This window comes from Cucumis melo, chromosome 2 (assembly GCF_025177605.1).
Source record: "Cucumis melo cultivar AY chromosome 2, USDA_Cmelo_AY_1.0, whole genome shotgun sequence".
In the NCBI taxonomy this organism is placed as follows: Eukaryota; Viridiplantae; Streptophyta; class Magnoliopsida; order Cucurbitales; family Cucurbitaceae; genus Cucumis; species Cucumis melo.
This window is the reverse complement of record NC_066858.1, coordinates 24,750,705-24,769,269: the sequence shown is the minus strand read 5'-3', so window position 1 is coordinate 24,769,269 and position 18,565 is coordinate 24,750,705. Positions and strand designations below refer to the sequence as shown.

At 36.3% G+C, this 18,565-nt stretch overlaps 2 protein-coding genes across 2 annotated transcripts; one reads left to right on the top strand and one right to left on the bottom strand.

Moving 5' to 3' along the window:
- Positions 1-1,863: 1,863 nt before the first annotated feature.
- On the top strand, positions 1,864-9,289 carry LOC103493963 (zinc finger protein BRUTUS-like At1g74770). Its single transcript, XM_008454945.3, has 12 exons — positions 1,864-2,374; positions 4,260-4,478; positions 4,689-4,883; positions 4,966-5,228; positions 5,316-5,547; positions 5,659-7,376; positions 7,494-7,712; positions 7,810-7,947; positions 8,144-8,378; positions 8,467-8,526; positions 8,614-8,685; positions 8,766-9,289. Exons 1-12 carry the CDS (start codon positions 2,066-2,068, stop codon positions 8,865-8,867), a joined length of 3,762 nt encoding a protein of 1,253 aa, XP_008453167.1. The 5' UTR covers positions 1,864-2,065; the 3' UTR covers positions 8,868-9,289.
- Positions 9,290-9,439: 150 nt separating this feature from the next.
- On the bottom strand, positions 9,440-18,369 carry LOC103493964 (uncharacterized). The gene is made up of 16 exons (XM_008454946.3): positions 18,186-18,369; positions 15,469-18,096; positions 15,265-15,393; positions 14,985-15,176; positions 14,827-14,879; positions 14,368-14,686; positions 14,176-14,236; positions 13,876-14,073; positions 13,228-13,338; positions 12,507-12,694; positions 12,182-12,397; positions 11,778-12,053; positions 11,534-11,681; positions 11,307-11,440; positions 10,277-10,363; positions 9,440-10,173 (listed from the first exon to the last, which is right to left on the bottom strand). Exons 2-16 carry the CDS (start codon positions 18,085-18,087, stop codon positions 10,087-10,089), a joined length of 4,818 nt encoding a protein of 1,605 aa, XP_008453168.1. The 5' UTR covers positions 18,088-18,096; positions 18,186-18,369; the 3' UTR covers positions 9,440-10,086.
- Between the last annotated feature and the right edge of the window lie 196 nt (positions 18,370-18,565).

The window sequence follows — 18,565 nt, the reverse complement described above, 5'->3', positions numbered from 1 at the left end:
CACACCATTGGTAATAAATGGGTATACAAGGTAAAGTGCAAACCGGATGGTACCATTAATAGATAAAAGGCAAGGCTTGTAGCAAAAGCGTATAACTAACAAGAAGGAATAAATTTTTCAGACACCTTCTCTCCAGCGACAAAAATAAGCACTGTGAAAATATTCTTAGCCCTTGCTACATCTTATAACTGATCCATAAGCCAAATGGACATAAACAATGTTTTCCTCAATGGAGATTTATTTGAAGAAGTGCACATTACGCTACCATTGGATTATCAAACCTCTCAAGTACCAAGAAAATGAGAGCAATTGGCTTGCAAACTCAATAAGTCCATTTACGATCTTAAACAAGCATCAAAGCAATGGTTCCTAAAATTTGCACTATAAGGAAAATGGAAGCACCTTTGTAGCACTATTAGTATATGTTGATGACATATCACTGACAGGACCGTCTCCTTCAGTTATCAACTCAGTCAAAGATACTCTAAAGGCACACTTCAAATTAAAGGATCTAGGGCAAGCAAAATATTTCTTGGGTTTGGAGTTATCAAGGTCGCAACAAGGACTTATGCTCTTCCAAAGAAAATATTGCCTTTAAATCCTAGAAGATATTGAATTTTTAGATTCTAGACCAATTGCAGCACCTATGGACCCAAATTTGGAGTTATGTAATTCTGAAGGAGAACAACTACCTGAGGAAGACGCCACTTGCTATAGAAGACTGATTGGTAGACTAATATACTTACAAATATCAAAACCTGATATTTGCTTCACTATCCATCGCTTAAGCCAATTCTTGCACAAGCCTAATAAAAACCATCTAAATGCTGCCCATCATCTATTGGAGTACCTTAAGGGATCCCCAGGATAAGGTGTTTTAATAAAACATATCAATTCGTTTCATCTAAAAGCCTTTGTTGATGCTGATTGGGGATCGTGCCTCGACACTAAAAGATCAATCATAGGATTTTGTATTATTCTAGGGGATTTTATAATCTTTTGGAAATCCAAGAAACAAGCAATTGTTTCAAGATCTTTTGCAGAAGATGAATATAGAGCCTTAACAGCAGTCACCAATGAACTAGTATGGATCACACAACTCATCTTAAAGTAAAAACCTTAATGCCGGCCACTGTCTTTTGTGACAATCAGGTAACCATTGCTATTGCTTCTAATCCAAGATTCCATGAATGGACAAAACACATAGAAATTGACTGTTATTTTGTCAAAGATAAAATAGTTGAAAGATTTCAGGTTTTACATGTCAAAACTAGCCTACCTGATATGTTTACTAAAGCACTATCTTATCTATCCTAAACAAGCTTATATCCAAGTTGGGAATGAAAGACATCCATCATCTAACTTGAGGGGAAGTATTAACAAATAAAAACGGTTGAAATGCTACAGTTACTATACACAATTGTTAAACTAAGATAGATTGTTAGACTGTTAGATTGTTAAATTTCTGTTGTACAATTGTTAGTTAGTATAGATAGTTATTAGCTAGCTAAGCCCCTACCAAGCATCTATATGTATCAAGCTTGGTTGATGTAAATAAATCACAACAGAAAATAAAGAAACTCATAGCTATTGGCGAAATTTTCTCAAGTTCTGCTTTCTCTGTTAATAATGAGAGGAATGTCAGAAGAGAATGAGTTTTGTAATACAAATTGGATAAAAGAATGGTAAAAGTGATGTAGGAAAAGAAAGGGTTAGTTCACCGTTGGGGAATTTTAGGTACAACGTCCCCATCACTCACTTTCCATAAGCAACCAATCCATTTTCGAAGAGATCAAAACTTTCGATTAAAATAATAAACTTCCAAAAACCAAAACCAAAACCCCCTAAGTTTTATTTTTTTATTTCTAAAAATAAAAATATACTTTTAAATTTCACTTTGCACAGATCAGAGAGAGAAGAAGAAGAAGAGAAGAAGAAGACTTTATTCCACCAAATTTCTTCCTTCAAAAACCCTTCCCCTCATTCTCAATTCCTTCCTTCCCAATGCCAAATCTCTCTTCCTCTTCTTTCATGGGCGTCCGATTCGCCCTCTCTTCTTCCTTACATGGACGGCGCCGCCGCCGATTCTTCTGATTCTTCCCTTCATCATGATTTGCCTTTCACGCCGCCGGAAGCGGCGGAGGATCATTACTATTCCGATTCAGGACTGTTTCGTGTTTCCTTGACGGAGGCTCCGATTCTCCTGCTTATTAAATTTCACCGAGCACTGCGATTGGAGGTTGCGGATTTGCGGCGCGTGACGTTGGCGGCGGCCGAGAGTGGGGGTTACGGCGGCGAGTTTGTGTCGGGATTGATTCGGAGAGTTGAGTTTCTGAAACTTGCTTATAAGTATCATTGCGCTGCCGAGGATGAGGTAACGGCCGATTCCGATTCCGATTCATTCTATGAAACGACGTCGTTTTTAAAGCAATTAAATATAAATATGTCAAATTTCTTTTGTTTTAATTTTCATTTAGACTTCGATAGGAAAAATATGAAATGTATTTAAATTATTTTGTTGGCTAAATTCATTTTTAGGCTTTATTTGCAATTTCGTTAGTTGACTTTTTTTTTTTCTAATAGGACGTTGAGTTATTTTATTTTATTTTTTTGTAAAATATAAAGATTATTCTAATTCTTAGAGCAAATTGTTGAAATTTGTAGTGAACAAATTAACATATTAATTAATGTGAGTTAATATATTAATGTGGACATGAAATGGAGCCATGTTGGAATAATGTAATGAGTTGAGGAAGATTAAGTGATAAAATATTAAGAGAAAATTACATCCACATATATATATATATTAAAGAAGGTAATAGTTGCCACGTAGCAACTTATGATATTAATTTAGATTAGTTATTTAAAAATTTTAGTTGAAAGCTAAAATCTATAATAATTGGTAATTCTAAGCGCTATAGATCATCTAAATTAATTCTACAATTTCTTTTAGAAAATTATTTAAAATAATAATCAAAACACCTCTCCCATTTTGGGACTTTGTGATTTTTGTCAAATTTTTAAAATTATAAAATTGTGTAATTTTCTTTATAGGGAATAAATCTCACTCTTAATAATAAAATCGTAGTCTCTTAAATCATCAATTGACGGATGAATAAAGGAAAATTTAATGTTATGTCATTCAACATAGCCTAATTCGACTAAATTCTATAACATTGACCTCTACCCTAAAATTTCAAGTATTTTGTTTTAAAGTGATTAAATTATCTGTAAATTTCTCGTAGGATATAAGTCTTCTTTAAATCCATGAATAGATACCCTTGAGTCAAAAGAATAATAGTATAGGAGCGATTTTCCATTTTCTCAATTTCCTCAATTTTATTCAAGAATATTATTTAATTTATTTTAAAAAGAATCAAATAAAAATAGTTATAAATCATGAATGGTTGTTCTAAATTGATTCAATTATGAAAATTTATAGCTTGAATTGATATAAGTTATGAGTTTTAATGATACAACTCTTGAAGTTTTAAATGAGGCAAACTTGCGGTCTATTCAATAATAGAGAGGTTAATTGCTAACATGAAAATAGGCAATGCATTAAAAAAGCATTTAGAAATTTTATTCGCTTCATAAAATAAAACGTATGCACGTATGTATATCATATTAAGACATGTTGAATGTGAATGGGAGGAGTATGCATTACCATATTATACTACTAAGATTTATTCCAACATAGCTTATCAACAATTAGGCTCAAATTTTCATACCAACAAAAAGTTGAAAGGCTAATTATAATGAATAGTATTTGATCCAATATGGTTTATGAAAACTAATTTGATTGCCACGGGAGAATAATATAGAGAGGAACAAAGAAAATAGAACATTCTTCTCTTTGAAGTATTATTCAACCATAATTAATTATTCTAATAGCTTAAAGTTGAAGATATTCAAACTTTGATGAACAAAATAACAGAATAGACCAATTTCATTGACAAAATTTAATAGATATGCACTTTACATGTTCTTTTTCAATCAATTTATTGAAATAGTAAAACCAAAGTCGTGAATTTTTCTTTGTTGTTTCAAAATAATTTATTCACTAATCATTTCTTTATTTTACACTTTACTTTTTTCAAAATACCTTTTTAGAACTCTTATCAAATTCTTGAAACTTTATAAAAAGTAGTTCTCAAATCACCTTTTTTGCTTTTAAATTTTGGCTAAGTTTTCCAAAAAAAAAAAAAGGGAAAATTGTGATCTAACTTACAACCAATGAAATGATGATTAAATGGCAGGTTGTATTCCCAGCTCTTGATCTACATACAAAAAATGTCATCTCCACATATTCTTTGGAGCATGAGAGCTTGGATGGCCTCTTCACTTCCATTTCTAAACACTGTGAAGACATCAATGGAGAAAACAAAGATATCTCCAAGCCATTTCAAGAACTGATTTTCTGTTTAGGCACCATTCAAACCACCATTTGCCAGCATATGATCAAAGAAGAACAACAGGTAAATCGGTTTCATTCTCTTTTTATGGGAAAAAAGAAAAAACAGAATACAAAGTTTAGAAGTCAAACTAAACATAGTTCAATTACTTATGACATATATTCACTTTATGAGTTGTTGAACTCGAAAAACTAAGGTATCAATGCAGAGGAACTCCTACTTGATTTCTAATGTAGTTGGTATTCATTGAGATGTATATACGACGGTTTGCAGGTTTTTCCATTGCTGATGAAGGAATTCTCTGCAAGAGAACAGGCGTCGCTTGTGTGGCAATTCATCTGTAGTGTACCAATGATACTATTGGAGGAGCTTTTGCCATGGATGATGTCTTTTCTTCCAGCAGATCAGCAATCAGAAGTTGTAAACTGTATAAGAGATGCAGTGCCGAACGAGAAACTTCTGCAAGAGGTAGCCTGTGAACTGAGTTTTTGATGTCACTGCTACGGAAAGCATCAGTAATAAATAACAAAGCTAATGTTTCTTTGTGAAGGTGATAATGTCTTGGCTTGGCAGCACTGAGAAACCTTGGAGAGATGTAGAAGTAGAAGATATAAATTTACAATCATCTCAAGATCAAAATGGACAGAGCCCTGTTGATAGCCTTCATATTTGGCATGGTGCCATAATGAAGGATCTAAAGGAAGTATTGAAATGCCTATTTCAAGTCAAGAGTTGCACTTCAACAGCACTTTCTAACCTTGATACCTTACTTGTCCAAATAAAGTTCTTGGCTGATGTAATTTTATTTTACAGGTAGCTAAAATTGTTCTTCAAGCACTTCATACTCAATCAGAGTCGAACTATTTTTGTATGTTGCTAATGAGGCTTTTTGATTCACAGAAAGGCATCAGAGAAATTCTTTCGTCCTGTGTTCAATCAACGATCTGACATCTGCTTAACCACCTCTGACCAATCATTTCTTAGTGACGGTCATATTGAAGGCTTACAGCAGTTGCTACAGCATGGTGCTCAAGATACTATACCTTTGAGTATCTTTTTGGAAAAATTGTGCTGGGACATGGAGTCGTTTGTGATGCGAGTCAGCAAACAGTTCACTTTTCAAGAAACAAAGGTACGAACTTTTCATTTTAGCAGTTAAAATTGCCTATAAGATTTCTACTTCCAAAATTAAAAAACTGCAAGCCTTTTAATTGCCTTTTGACCCTTAAAAGCTATTTGTCAGGTGCTTCCAGTGATTAGAAAGAGCTGCAGCCATAAAACACAGCAACAACTCCTGTATATGAGCCTCCGAACCTTACCGCTTGGACTCTTGAAGTGTATAATTACTTGGTTTTCAGCTCACTTATCTGAGGAAGAATTGAGATCTGTACTTCAGGCCAAATCAGAGGGAGATTTTCGGGTTAACAATGCACTTATCGCCCTCTTGCATGACTGGTTTCGAATTGGCTACTCAGGAAAAACCTCGGTAGAACAATTTGGACAAGATTTGCAAAAAATTTTCAAGACTAGAAGCTATGTTTTGCATAAACAGGTGGAACAAATGAAAGAAGTGGCTGGAATTTCATCGTTGAGCTCAAATGCTCAAATTTATAAGGGGGAAAACTCTGAGGAAATGGGATTACTTTCTACCAACAAGGATAAGAGCTTCATGTCAAATTCTTCAAATAATGTTTCTTGCGCTGCTTCTGTTTATGGAACATCTTATTCTAGTGGAATCAATCTGCAAATACATTTTCCAGGAACAGTGAAGGTACCATGTCCGTATACTAAACATCTTTATGAAGAACGCCCACATTCTGCTTTTAATCAGCCAAAACCAATAGACCTCATTTTCTTCTTCCACAAAGCTCTCAAGAAAGAATTGGATTACTTTGTTCTTGGTTCAGCTAAACTGGTTGAACATGTTGGAATCTTGACAGAGTTTAGACGGCGGTTCCAATTGGTGAAATTTTTATATCAGATCCATACGGATGCCGAAGACCAGATTGCTTTTCCAGCTTTGGAGAAGAAGGGAAAGTTCCAAAACATTAGCTACTCCTACACTATTGATCATAAACTGGAAGTACACCAATTCAGTAAAATATCCTTCATTCTTAGTGAAATGTCTGAATTGCACTCTTCAAATTTTTATGTGAATGCTGATAGGAAAATATTTAGTCACCGGCAGCTCTGTTTGGAACTGCATGATATGTGCAAATCTTTGCACAAGTCTCTTTCTGACCACGTTGATCGTGAAGAAATTGAGCTTTGGCCCTTGTTCAGAGAATTCTTCACGATTGATGAACAAGAAACACTAATTGGAGCAATATTTGGCAGAACAAATGCTGAAATATTGCAAGATATGATACCTTGGCAAATGTCATATTTAACACCTTCTGATCAACATGACATGATGTGTATGTTCCACAAGGTAACAAGAAATACCATGTTCAATGAATGGTTAAGAGAGTGGTGGGAAGGTTATGACCATGAGAATGTGGCAGCTGAGGTGAAAACTATTACTCCCTTACTGACTTCAGATCCTTTGGAAATCATCTCCAAATATTTATCCAAGGAAGTAACAGATGTATGTGAAGGAAATCTTTTTGGAAAAACCGTCAGCTCAACACAGAAGGAACATCAATTTCATGTTACCAATGCTGACAAGACAGAAGTGTTCAGTTTGAATGATGAAGCAAAAGATTTCGATGGCGACCAACAAAATGAAACGTTTGAAGAATCCACAAAACTTGTTTCTCATGGGATTGATAGGGATGCTGATGGTATCACAGAACATGAGACAGAAAAAGAACGACCTGATGAAGGTAAGAAATCAAGCCAAAATGATCACCTTCTTACAATTAGTCAAGAAGAACTAGAGGCTGTAATAAGAAGGGTATCAAGAGACTCATCCTTAGATTCCAAAAGTAAATCCCATTTGATACAGAATTTGCTAATGAGGTTGGTAAAAAGTATTCATTCAATCATTAGCATAACTAAATCCTCCAAGCTTTTATGATTTTTATCTGCTGATGAGATTTGACTCAAAGTTCACATTTTTATTTCATTTTGTCTCAGCCGTTGGATTGCAAAGCACCATTCCCAAGTAGAGATAAACAACATTACATCAGAAAACCAAGGATATGCAGGTCAGTATCCATCTTATAGGGATTCCTTGAAGAAAGAATTTGGCTGCAAACATTACAAAAGAAACTGCAAGCTTCTAGCTCCGTGTTGCAACCAACTATATACATGCATACATTGTCATGACGAGGCTACCGATCACTCATTGGATAGGTAATAACACGACCCGTATGATCTTGGTTTGCTTCTTATATCTTTAAGTAAATAGACATAGACCGTTACATGCTATTATTTTGGCATTCATGTACAGAAAAACCATCACAAAGATGATGTGTATGAACTGCTTGGTAGTTCAGCCCATTGGAAAGACATGTTTAACTCTCTCTTGTGGTGATTTATCCATGGGAAAATACTTCTGCAAGATCTGCAAACTATTTGATGATTCAAGGTAATTTTACCTTTATGATGCAATTCACAGCTGTAAAAATTTATCAACGATAGAGTTTATCACTAATAGATTTTGCTACATTTACAATTCTTGCTATACAATTAATTATTAACTCCAAAAATGCTACCCACTGTAATTACACTACAATCTACATTTGGGGCTAGATTCACTGAAGCTTTGAGTTTTTGTTGAATAGAGATATCTATCACTGTCCATACTGCAACCTATGTCGAGTCGGGAAGGGATTGGGCATTGATTACTTCCATTGCATGAACTGCAATGCCTGTATGTCTCGTGCACTCTCAGTTCATATATGCAGAGAGAAATGCCTAGAAGACAACTGCCCTATTTGCCATGAATACATCTTCACTTCCACCCTTCCAGTCAAGTCCCTTCCATGTGGCCATTTGATGCATTCAGCATGTTTTCAGGTATCCTAGTTTTCTTGTTCCATCAAACAGTAAATGCTGCACGATGAAACGTTTAATGAACTTGCTAACGACATTCTCCTGCCCTTAGGAATACACCTACACTCATTATACCTGCCCTATCTGCAGCAAGTCGCTAGGAGACATGCAGGTTGGTTATAAGCTACGACTTAGGAGCTATTGTAAATAAATGGTCAACTGTTTGGTTTTGTTAGCTCAATTACACTTTGTCATGCAGGTTTACTTTGAGATGTTGGATGCATTGTTGGCTGAAGAGAAAATTCCAGAAGAGTATTCTGGAAAAACTCAGGTTCGTCTCTAATTGATCAATAAGAATTTGACCTAAAAATCAGCTCTAAAATGTGTACTAATAGATAGATGAAATTGCAGGTCATATTGTGTAATGACTGCGAGAAGCGTGGAACGGCACCGTTCCACTGGTTGTACCATAAATGTTCCTATTGTGGTTCATATAATACTAGGGTTTTGTAATTCCACTGGATTTTGAATAATCGGTTGATTCTTTCCAAGCACATCTGTAGAAGGATGAGCTTGTGCAGAGTGAAATATAAAAACAAAATGAAAGGAAATAAAGCATGGCCTGCTTGTCATGTGCAAACCATCCATGGAGATGGAGTGGAGTTGCAAATTTTTGAAGCACAAACCTAAAGCTTTTGTCTCAATGTATCGTGCAATAATATTCAGTCAGTGATATGATAAAATACAAGAATTATGAAGGCTGAAGTTCGAATGAATCTACAATAATAGGGTTTTGTTACATAAATCTGAAGTAAAAACTTATTGAGGCATACATTTTTGCATGGAATTGAACGTTAAATAAAAACATTGCAAATCCCCAAGCTTACACCCATAAGCAGTCAACAAATATCAATGAAATTGCTTTCACGTTATTAAATAAAATCTCCAAGTTTTGCTACGATGTGTTCTCATCCACTACAGAGGTATGCATTGACAACTTGAAAGCTTGGCACGACTTATTGAATCAGTAATTAAAGAGAGAAAGATATAAGATTTTGAATAAATCCAGATAGCACCAAAATGCAGAATAGGGAACTTGAAGACTGATTCATATTGATTCATTCAAATCTGGATGACAAAATATAGAGTGTATAACATCCTAACTGAATTTTGATTGGAACTATACAGCACCTAAAACTGCAGAAAAGTAAATGAAGATGAAAAACATCTAGCATTGTCTCTAACTAGACTGTGTCTCAACTGTTCGCTATGTTGGTCTTCTCAACAACCAGACATCATTACTCTTATGATACAGCTATAACATCCTAAGTATGATATCACAAAAAATCACCCTATGTTCCTTACCTTCTCTAGCAACTATTTAGAGGATCAAAACCAAGAAGGTATTCCAGAGGCAGAAACCTGAGTGGCCTATCTAACTTTTGGCTTTCCAATCATCTGGCTCCCTCAATTTAGAAGAAAGTTTATCTTACTTACAATATTCTCCTTGAGGACCAGATCTCCAAAAATTCGTTGATTGTATCAGAAAACTCAGAGATTTATGATATGACCCGGTCAAAATTTTTCTTTCAAAACAAATGTTACACGTACTGTCTGAATTCTGTGGATGTACATGGCAAGTCTTTCCCTATAAACAACTCCTTCCCGAGGCAGAAATCAAATGTAACTCACGTTCCACCAGTATGGCTAATGAGACAGTTCCAAAATATCGCTAATTTACAGCTTCAAAGAAAAGAACCTGAGGTTGCAAATGTCCTTTTTCGCACATGGTAAGAACATCAAGCCAGTCACCAATTACCTAGTTCATGATGAGCACGGTTTATGTTACATGAGAGGAAGAGGAGGAAAAAAAACCATACACACCAAAAAGAAAAAAGAGGCAGAGGAAAATAAGAGCTTACCTTAACAGTTCTATCATCATACTTTATCCAGCATTTCTTGTCGTGACTGTAGGCAAAACAATGATAGTGTTGACCATAATAGCAAACCTACAAAATTGAGTGCACATATCAGAGAACTGAGTATTCAGTCAACTGGACTTCTTCTTTTGGAAAATCCACTATGAACACAATAAGTTTAAAGATGCCATACGGACAAACATCTACTCTAGAAGCACCGACGTTAATTAAGAAGAAAATGTTGATTTTATAGCAAGACAACGGGCAATGGCTATGCTTATAGATGCTTAATTTAAGGCCTTACACCAAAATTAGCATGCAAACCTAACCTTCTCATGTTAAAACCCCAAACGGTCATCTGATTTAAGCATGAAGAGTTGACTGTTAGATAACTGTGTTTGGTGTATTTAGGATATCTGGAGATGCTAGATTATTGTTTTCTGCGGGTAAAATATGCTTGATGAAACAAAAAATGATGAATATTATTGAATGAATACCTAACAATATTACTAGTTTACAAAAATTAAGAAAGTGTGGAAAAGTTGGAATATAATTAAACAATTCCTCACTTTCTTATTTTAACAAGACAAAAACCCTAACTTAAATAGAATCCAGATCTAATCGCATAAAAGGAAAGAATCCAACAAAAATAATTCATTGTAACTAGGCATAAATCAACAGAAAGAATAATAATAAAAATAAAATGCATCTAATTTGAGCAGAATCCATGCTCATCTCAACAGAAAAGTAGTAAAGAGACTGGGAAAATTTTGGTAACAAAAATCAACACGAATATCCTCATTTGAAATAAAATACATGAAGAACAGGTGTCCTGAATGTCTATGATTACTTGAAACCCGTGGTTGACGTGATTTTAAACATCAATGACTAATAGGTAGCTTCCATACCCATGAACATTCGCCAAACCACTCAAAGAAGCCTCCCAGTAAAACATTTTTGGCATGTTAAAATAAGCTCCACCCTAAGAGTACATGCACATACAAATTAAGAGAGACGGCTGACGAGTACATACCACTGATACCAAGTTATGTGTACTCTTTGGATCTAGACCCCGATAAAGAACACTGATATCTATCTCAGTATCCAGAGCAGCTAATGTCGCTGTTATGTCATCAGCACTCTCACAAGTGTTCTGCCAGCCCAAGACTACAACAACAAAATTACATGCAGGTAAAACATCATGAATAATAGATGCAGGGTAATGGGAGGGAGGGAAGAGACAAACATTATTTAGAACACCTGTTGTGAACACATGTGGTGGTGCAGTAAGAAAGTGATGAATGTAATTGAGCTTTCCGCAACCACCAACATCCAAATCACAAGCTAGCTGATGATTCATTTCAACAACATTCAGAAGTTCATCGAAGGAGCTTTCTGTACACATGACCTGGATAGGAAAGAAAATTGAATAAGAAAAACAGTATAAAGTATAATGTCCTTAAAACAATGATCTTCAACACCAGGGAAAGGCGGCTTCTATTACCTTCATTGTTCGAAGGGCACTCGCATTTATATTGTGAAAGAAGGAAGTGTACTTTAGATGTCTAGATTCCAGGCCACAGCTATAGCAATTCATTCGTTCAAAAATGTCCATGCCAAAAATGGAATGTACCAAACAAGTGTCACTTGCACAGTCCCACGACCCCATGCAATTGCTTTCTACTGATTCTGTATCAGAAATGCTCAAACTAGGAGTCAATGACTGGTGTAGGCAATCAAATATGACTGCCAGCACTTCAGAGGCGTCGTTCATTTGGCCCTAAATAAGCACCAAAAATTAGTTGTAGATTTTTTCATAATTATAACAAGAAATTAAGAAGAGTAGAATTCACTTTCTTTCTTCTTTTTAAGTTACAGGCGTAAGAAACTAGGGCTATGCAGAACTACCTCTTGGAAAAATTTATTATCAGGACAAAGAGTACTCAGAGCTATTCTCAAAGAAGTGGGGGCAACTGCTTCTTTTCTAGCATCTGCAGATGCCATGCTCAAGGCAGTGAAGATATCATATAATGCACAAACAACACAGGGATCCCCAACATGAACATGCTTGATCTTAGATCTTCTCAGGAACTCTTCTCGAAACCTTCGTAAATGCCATAAGGACTGATCTCATGTAAAACAAGACAACATTTTAGACTCCATATGCAGAAAGAGAAACAAAGAACTAGCAAACTGCAAACTGAAGTATAACCTTCTTCTGTCATGCACTCACCTGAATAATCACATTCAGAAAGCAATTGTATTCACCAATTTCATTCTTAAGTCCTGTACCACAAATATCTGCTCCCTGCACATTGCCTGCATTGAGTTCATTTGATGGAAGATCGGTACTATCTACTTCACCACGACTGGTTGATGGTGTACTGGAACTTGGAAAGTTCTGCTTTTCTTGAAATGCATCTGAGAAAACATTAAAAATACAGTTGAATATTATGGCAGTTAATATACAGAAAAGGAAACAGAAACAAGCGCTCATAAATGCAGGATTCTCTAGAAATCTAATCATTCTTCGAGTTCAAAGCAGATTAAAGATTAACATAAAAAAGTTGCAATCCTTTATATGGCTTTATTTAGTTATTAAAAATTTATAACTAAAAATTTGAGACAATCATATCCTGAAACCAAAGAACTATATAGAACCATGAGATGGAAACTAAACGCTTGCTAAAAACAATATGCAAAAAACACAAGGAGAAAAACACGGTTCCATCCATCAAGCATACTTTTAGAGAGACAATGGAGTTCTATTACACACAAAAACATAGCAGCAAATCTATGGGCAAAAATTGTCACAAAATAAAAAAGGGAAGGTATCCTGTAAAGAAAATGCATCTTTTTTTAACAGTTTTTCTTGCAAATTACAGATAAACCAAATTAAAACCATAATGAGTCAACTAAAAATGAAAAGAGAAAAGACAAGAGAGAATCCTAACCAAGGCTCTCGCGTACAGCCTTCTTAAGGTCAGCTTGAAATTGTTTCTCATCATCCTCTGCTTGTTGTTGTCTCAAAGTCTTCGTACTATTATCTTCAGAATGGGGATTAACTGATTGGATCAGAGCACACGATTATGTTAGTAAAGTCTAAAATGAACAGTGATTTGATTTGCATAGGCATACTATTGATCGAGGTATGAATGTAAAAATTAAATATTTAATACTTTGAATATCTTCCACAAGCGAGGAAAAGAATACAACGTACATAAATATATCATGCAAGGAGAACTAGACCTGAATGAAAGAAATTTTTATTTAATTGATGAAATTTGTTTTGGGTCCAATTAGAATCCTATATCTTCCATTCCAAATTGTACCTTCAGGGGAATAACCTCCAGCTTTCTTTCCAAATTATTCCTTAAAATAACCTATACCTTCCGTAACAAAATACAGGAGATAACAAAACATAATAACTTGTGACCAGTCCATGAAACCAAAATTTGACTATTAACAGTTTCTACTTCCACGCCCATATTATTCATCAATCATTTAAAAGGAATAAAACACAAGGCATCCATCATTCACAGTTCTCATTTATCAATGAGTTGAAAATAAATAGTGATTTTCAAAGTAGAATGTGCACTCACCACTATCTACTGGGAGATTGTCATGATATCTAACTTGCTCATTCAGTTGGCTATCAAAGGCTACATTATCCTTATCAGAATGTGAAGATTGATTTCCATCAACTGGTTTGGTTACACCCTTATGTCGTCTACCTCTCCTACCCTTCCTCCTATCAGACGATCGCAGGCTAGTATCTGAATTTTCCACATTGGATGCACCTGCAAAAGAAAAAGAGAATGATGAATCCAACACTAAGAACACCACAGCATCTTGTCTCCAAGCAACTTTCCATCAACGTGTATCACTAATCTGATCATCACCTGAAGAAGCACTTGCCGTACTAGAAGAGTCGGGAACCAAATCATTTTCTGCCAATTGATCCTAAAATAGCAATTTATAAGATCATTTTAAGTATTTTTTTTTCAAACTTTGTACATGATACATGTAGAATTAGGAAGTTTCATAATTCGTTTAAATAACAAAAAGGAGAAGAATGTAAAAATAACATTTACCACCACAGAAAGCTTAAAATGCTCATCAACACCCTCAACACTGGGGGTGAATCCAATGGGATTCTCAGGTACTGCCAGAGCAACTTTCTTCTTTAGATTTGTCTGTGCAGATTTCTTTTGTAGTTCAGCCAAATGCTTTTGTTTAGCCTCCTTCTCAATTCGTCTTTGATACTCCAAAGTCTCTTCTAGCTTTCTTTCATCTGCTTCTAGCTCAATTTTGCGTCTTATCTCTTCCTCTTCTAGTCTTAAAGCATCAGAGTTCTCACTAACAGCAATATCCACCTCTGCGGCATCACCATCAGATGGAACTTGAAAGGTACTGCAACAAGTTATTGACCAAACAGCCACCAATAAGGAAATTAGATAGAAGATTACGGACCTTCATGATCTTCTTACAAAACAAATGCCCAAAACTGATTAGAGGTCCCAGAAAGGGGAGAAGCCAACAGTAATACTTACTCTCTATCGACAACCTCATCATGAGGCACATTTTGCTCACGAACGCTGACCAACTGCAGAAATAAAATTTTAAAATATCACAAGTCACCAAGAACAACCAAGTTGCAAAAACAACAAAATCGTGAACCTAAACTTCTAGTTGTAAAATGACAGACAACCTTAGAGTCCTTGGCTTTCCTAAACTCCTTGCTCTTTTTCTTTTCCTTTGACTTTTCACGTGCATGTTTCAGATTATCACTTCCACCTTTGCTATCCTTCTTTGAATCTCGTTCCAGTTCAGCTAAAAATGCTTCTCTTGCAGCATCAGACTTCTTCGTGACATCTTTTTCAGCCAAATCTTCTAAATGTGCCTGCATGTTATAGTTTGTTATTAGAATCGGTCATTTTAGTCCCAAAAGGTTTAAGAAATATTGGTTAATATTAACCTATTGTACATACCCTCAAGTATGAGTTCACAAGAGGCAACAATATTGATTGATAATCGTGTGCCGAAACAGGGTCCAGCTTAAGTTCCAACTCTTGCATTCCAGTAACATTTCGCATGATGCGTCCATCAATTTTGCTAATCTGCAAGATCAATAAAATGAGCAAACAGCTAATTTCTCTAAATTTCATTAGTCAAGCATCCATAATTAAACAAACCTCAATAGATAGTTGTTCCTTCTGTCTCTTTATTGCAACTTCAATACAAGTATCAACTTGATGCAAATAATCCTTAGCCCTCCAACCTTCATCTTCACCAGATTCCAAATCATATAACTGAGAAGGAATGCTGGCAAAATTTTCCCCATATCCAAGTTGATTAACATTCAGAGCTTCAGCTTCTTTCAAAACATTAGTTAAAGCATCCAACTCAAACCTACTGCCTATATACATCGCATCGTTTTCAGCCTCGATAAGCTCCTCTCTTCGCTTCCTCAGGACTGACTCATAACTTTTGGGGATAAATTCAGTTATAGCTTCTCTCTTCTTGCCCTCTTCAAGGCAGAGATCCTCCACTGACTGCAGTGCTTCCTCATAGTTCAAATGCTCACATTTTCTCTCACAAAGGTTCTGCAGTTGGTAAAATTCCTTCTCAAGCGATTGAAAATTTTCCGTTTGCCCTTGTTTCTTTTCCTCCTTTGTTTTTGCCCATGATGCTAATTGTTCCCCACTAGAGGGACTTGCATATATCCATGATAGGAAAGGATCGTCAGAATTAACCTCACTTGCAGCAGGCATCTGATCACTGACATGAGGGGTTTTAGATGATAACAAACCCTCATTAAGGAGTAGAAGTGATGCATCTCCATTAAAGACAATTTTCTCTTCGACCTCAACAGATTGTTTGTCACTCTTTGAATCTTCATTTTGATCGGTACTTCTATCAGAGTATCTACCTACACCACTAGACTGAGATAATTCTTGCAAAAACTTAAGGATTTTCCTAAGCTGAGAAGCACCTAGAAAGCAAATACATTGTGGTGTTTGATCTAGACCCTGCTTTAGAAGATGAGGTCCAGAAACAATACCCTGTAGCTCATCCATGGTAAATTGTATAATCTTGTTTAGCTGGCTTGCAGCAAGATATTTATGTTTAATAAGTAACTCAAATACCGCACGAATTTTTTCAAGAAGCTTTGCACGCTCAGGGTCATCAGATACTGGAAAACTATCAGGTATTTGATATCCGCTGTTGCTAATTTTTTCATAAAGTTTGGATTCATTTAAAATATTCTCATGATCCTGCTTCTCTGGAGAAGAATCCCATGCGTCTTTGAGACACTCGTCACATTCTGAAAAACGTTGTGGGCACATATCTTCAACGAACTCAGAATCTTTGCATTTAGTTTGATCTGTGAACATTTTGGTTGTAGCTGAAACATCCAACGGTTTCCAAGAGCAATTGAGAAGCATTTCACTCCAATCATTATCGACATTGTGTGGCAACATAGATTGCATTTTCGGCAAAAGGTTGCCCAAGTGCTCTTGAGCCACGTGGTGCATATGGGATTCTGGATTCACAAATTTCTTATCACATTTGCAGCAAACCCAAAATTTCCATGTTTTATTGGCGTCATAAAAAGACAAGGCTTCTGAAATAAATTCATTTGCCGAGGTATCCTTCAAAGAACTAAAGTGAGTCTCAAGATCACTAATCTTGATCTTAAGCACATCTTTCTTTGATTCTGAACTCATAGAATTCCACAAAGAATAAACCCAATTCTTTCTTTCAGCTGAAGAGCCAAGTTTCCGCACACTACCATGTTTCCGCCGCTCAACAACCCTTGTAACAGACCCTGGAGATGTCTCCTGGTTCCGAACAGACCCTGAAGATGTCTCCTGGGTCCGAACAGACCCTGAAGATGAATCCGGGGTCCGATCAGCTTTACCTCCTTCATCCTGCATTGGAGGCGACTCAGACTGTTGTTGCATCAGCCTTGCAGCAGCAACACGGACTTCAATCTGCTTCCTTCGCTCTTCAGGCGTTTTGGTTGCTTTCTTGATTTCGTTTGCCCTTCTAGCCTGAACCATCCCCACCTCCATTGGGTCCTCTGTCACTCTTCTAAGGGGAATCAATCTGAACTTCTCTTCCCCGTTACCTAAATTCTTCATCCAAGATGATATAGAGTATATACTCGATTTTTGAATTAACTGCCTCAATTCCGTCTGAACGTGTGTGATTCGGGCTTCGGCAGTAGGTATTTTCTGATTCTGTTCGTCTTGCAAACTTTCTTTGGCAGGATCGATAGGATTTTCAATTACCAAGGCCCGCTCACACTCTCGCACGACCTCTTCGTACTCCTTTGCATCATTTGCGGCCTCATAAAGCAAATTTGCGTAGAAATGTGAAAATTCAATTGAGTCTGGTGAGAGTTGGACAGCTTTCCGAGCCGACTCAATCGCATTTTTCAAATGCCGCTGCTTTGTACTCGGGTCATCAATAATCGACGCAACTTTTACAAGAAGAGTACCCTGAACGCGATGAATCAGTGCCGAGTTAACAGAGTTCTCATTTCTTGAACTCAAGTCCTTCATAAGCCTGAGTGCCTTGGTGTGGTTTCCGCGCCGAAGTGCGGTAAGAGCCTTCTCACATTCGAGTTTAATTGCGGAATACGACAGACCTTCATCCGATTCCTTGACAACCACCCTGTCGATCCTACTTTGATTTTGACTACTCGGCTTATCAGATACTGAACTCTTTCCGGCAGCGGTCGCTTCACTTGGACCCTCACCGGCGACTCCTTGACGCGGATCAGTGTTCTTCTTCTTGCGCGCCATCCAGAAACTCTATACGAATCGAATTTACATGCATTATTGAAAAAGACTATATATGGCCCTCATATCAAGAATAACAAGAATGAGTAAAAGAAACTTACTCGCGGATTGAAAGGATATAGGAAGAAGATACAGTCTTAGACAGTAAAGATTCCGGTGGCGGTTAATGTGGAAAGATTGCCGTCGCCGGAGAAGAAGATAAATTGGGCGGGGAATGGAGAAGTAGAGTGGTCTCTCTCCTCGAGATGGGAAGAACGAGAGAGAGAGAGAGAGCAAAAAAAGCAATTTGTAATGAACGGGGGATTAAGCAGAAATACGTCTTTTGTACTCTTTGGGGATTGTGATTAAGATTAAACCCCTTGATTAAGAGTTAATTATTCTTAAGCCACAACTGATTTTTTATTATTGTTTTTTTATTGTGTCAAAATAATTACTAATCGTTTATTCATTTATTTAATCTAAATATATTTATGAGGAGAAA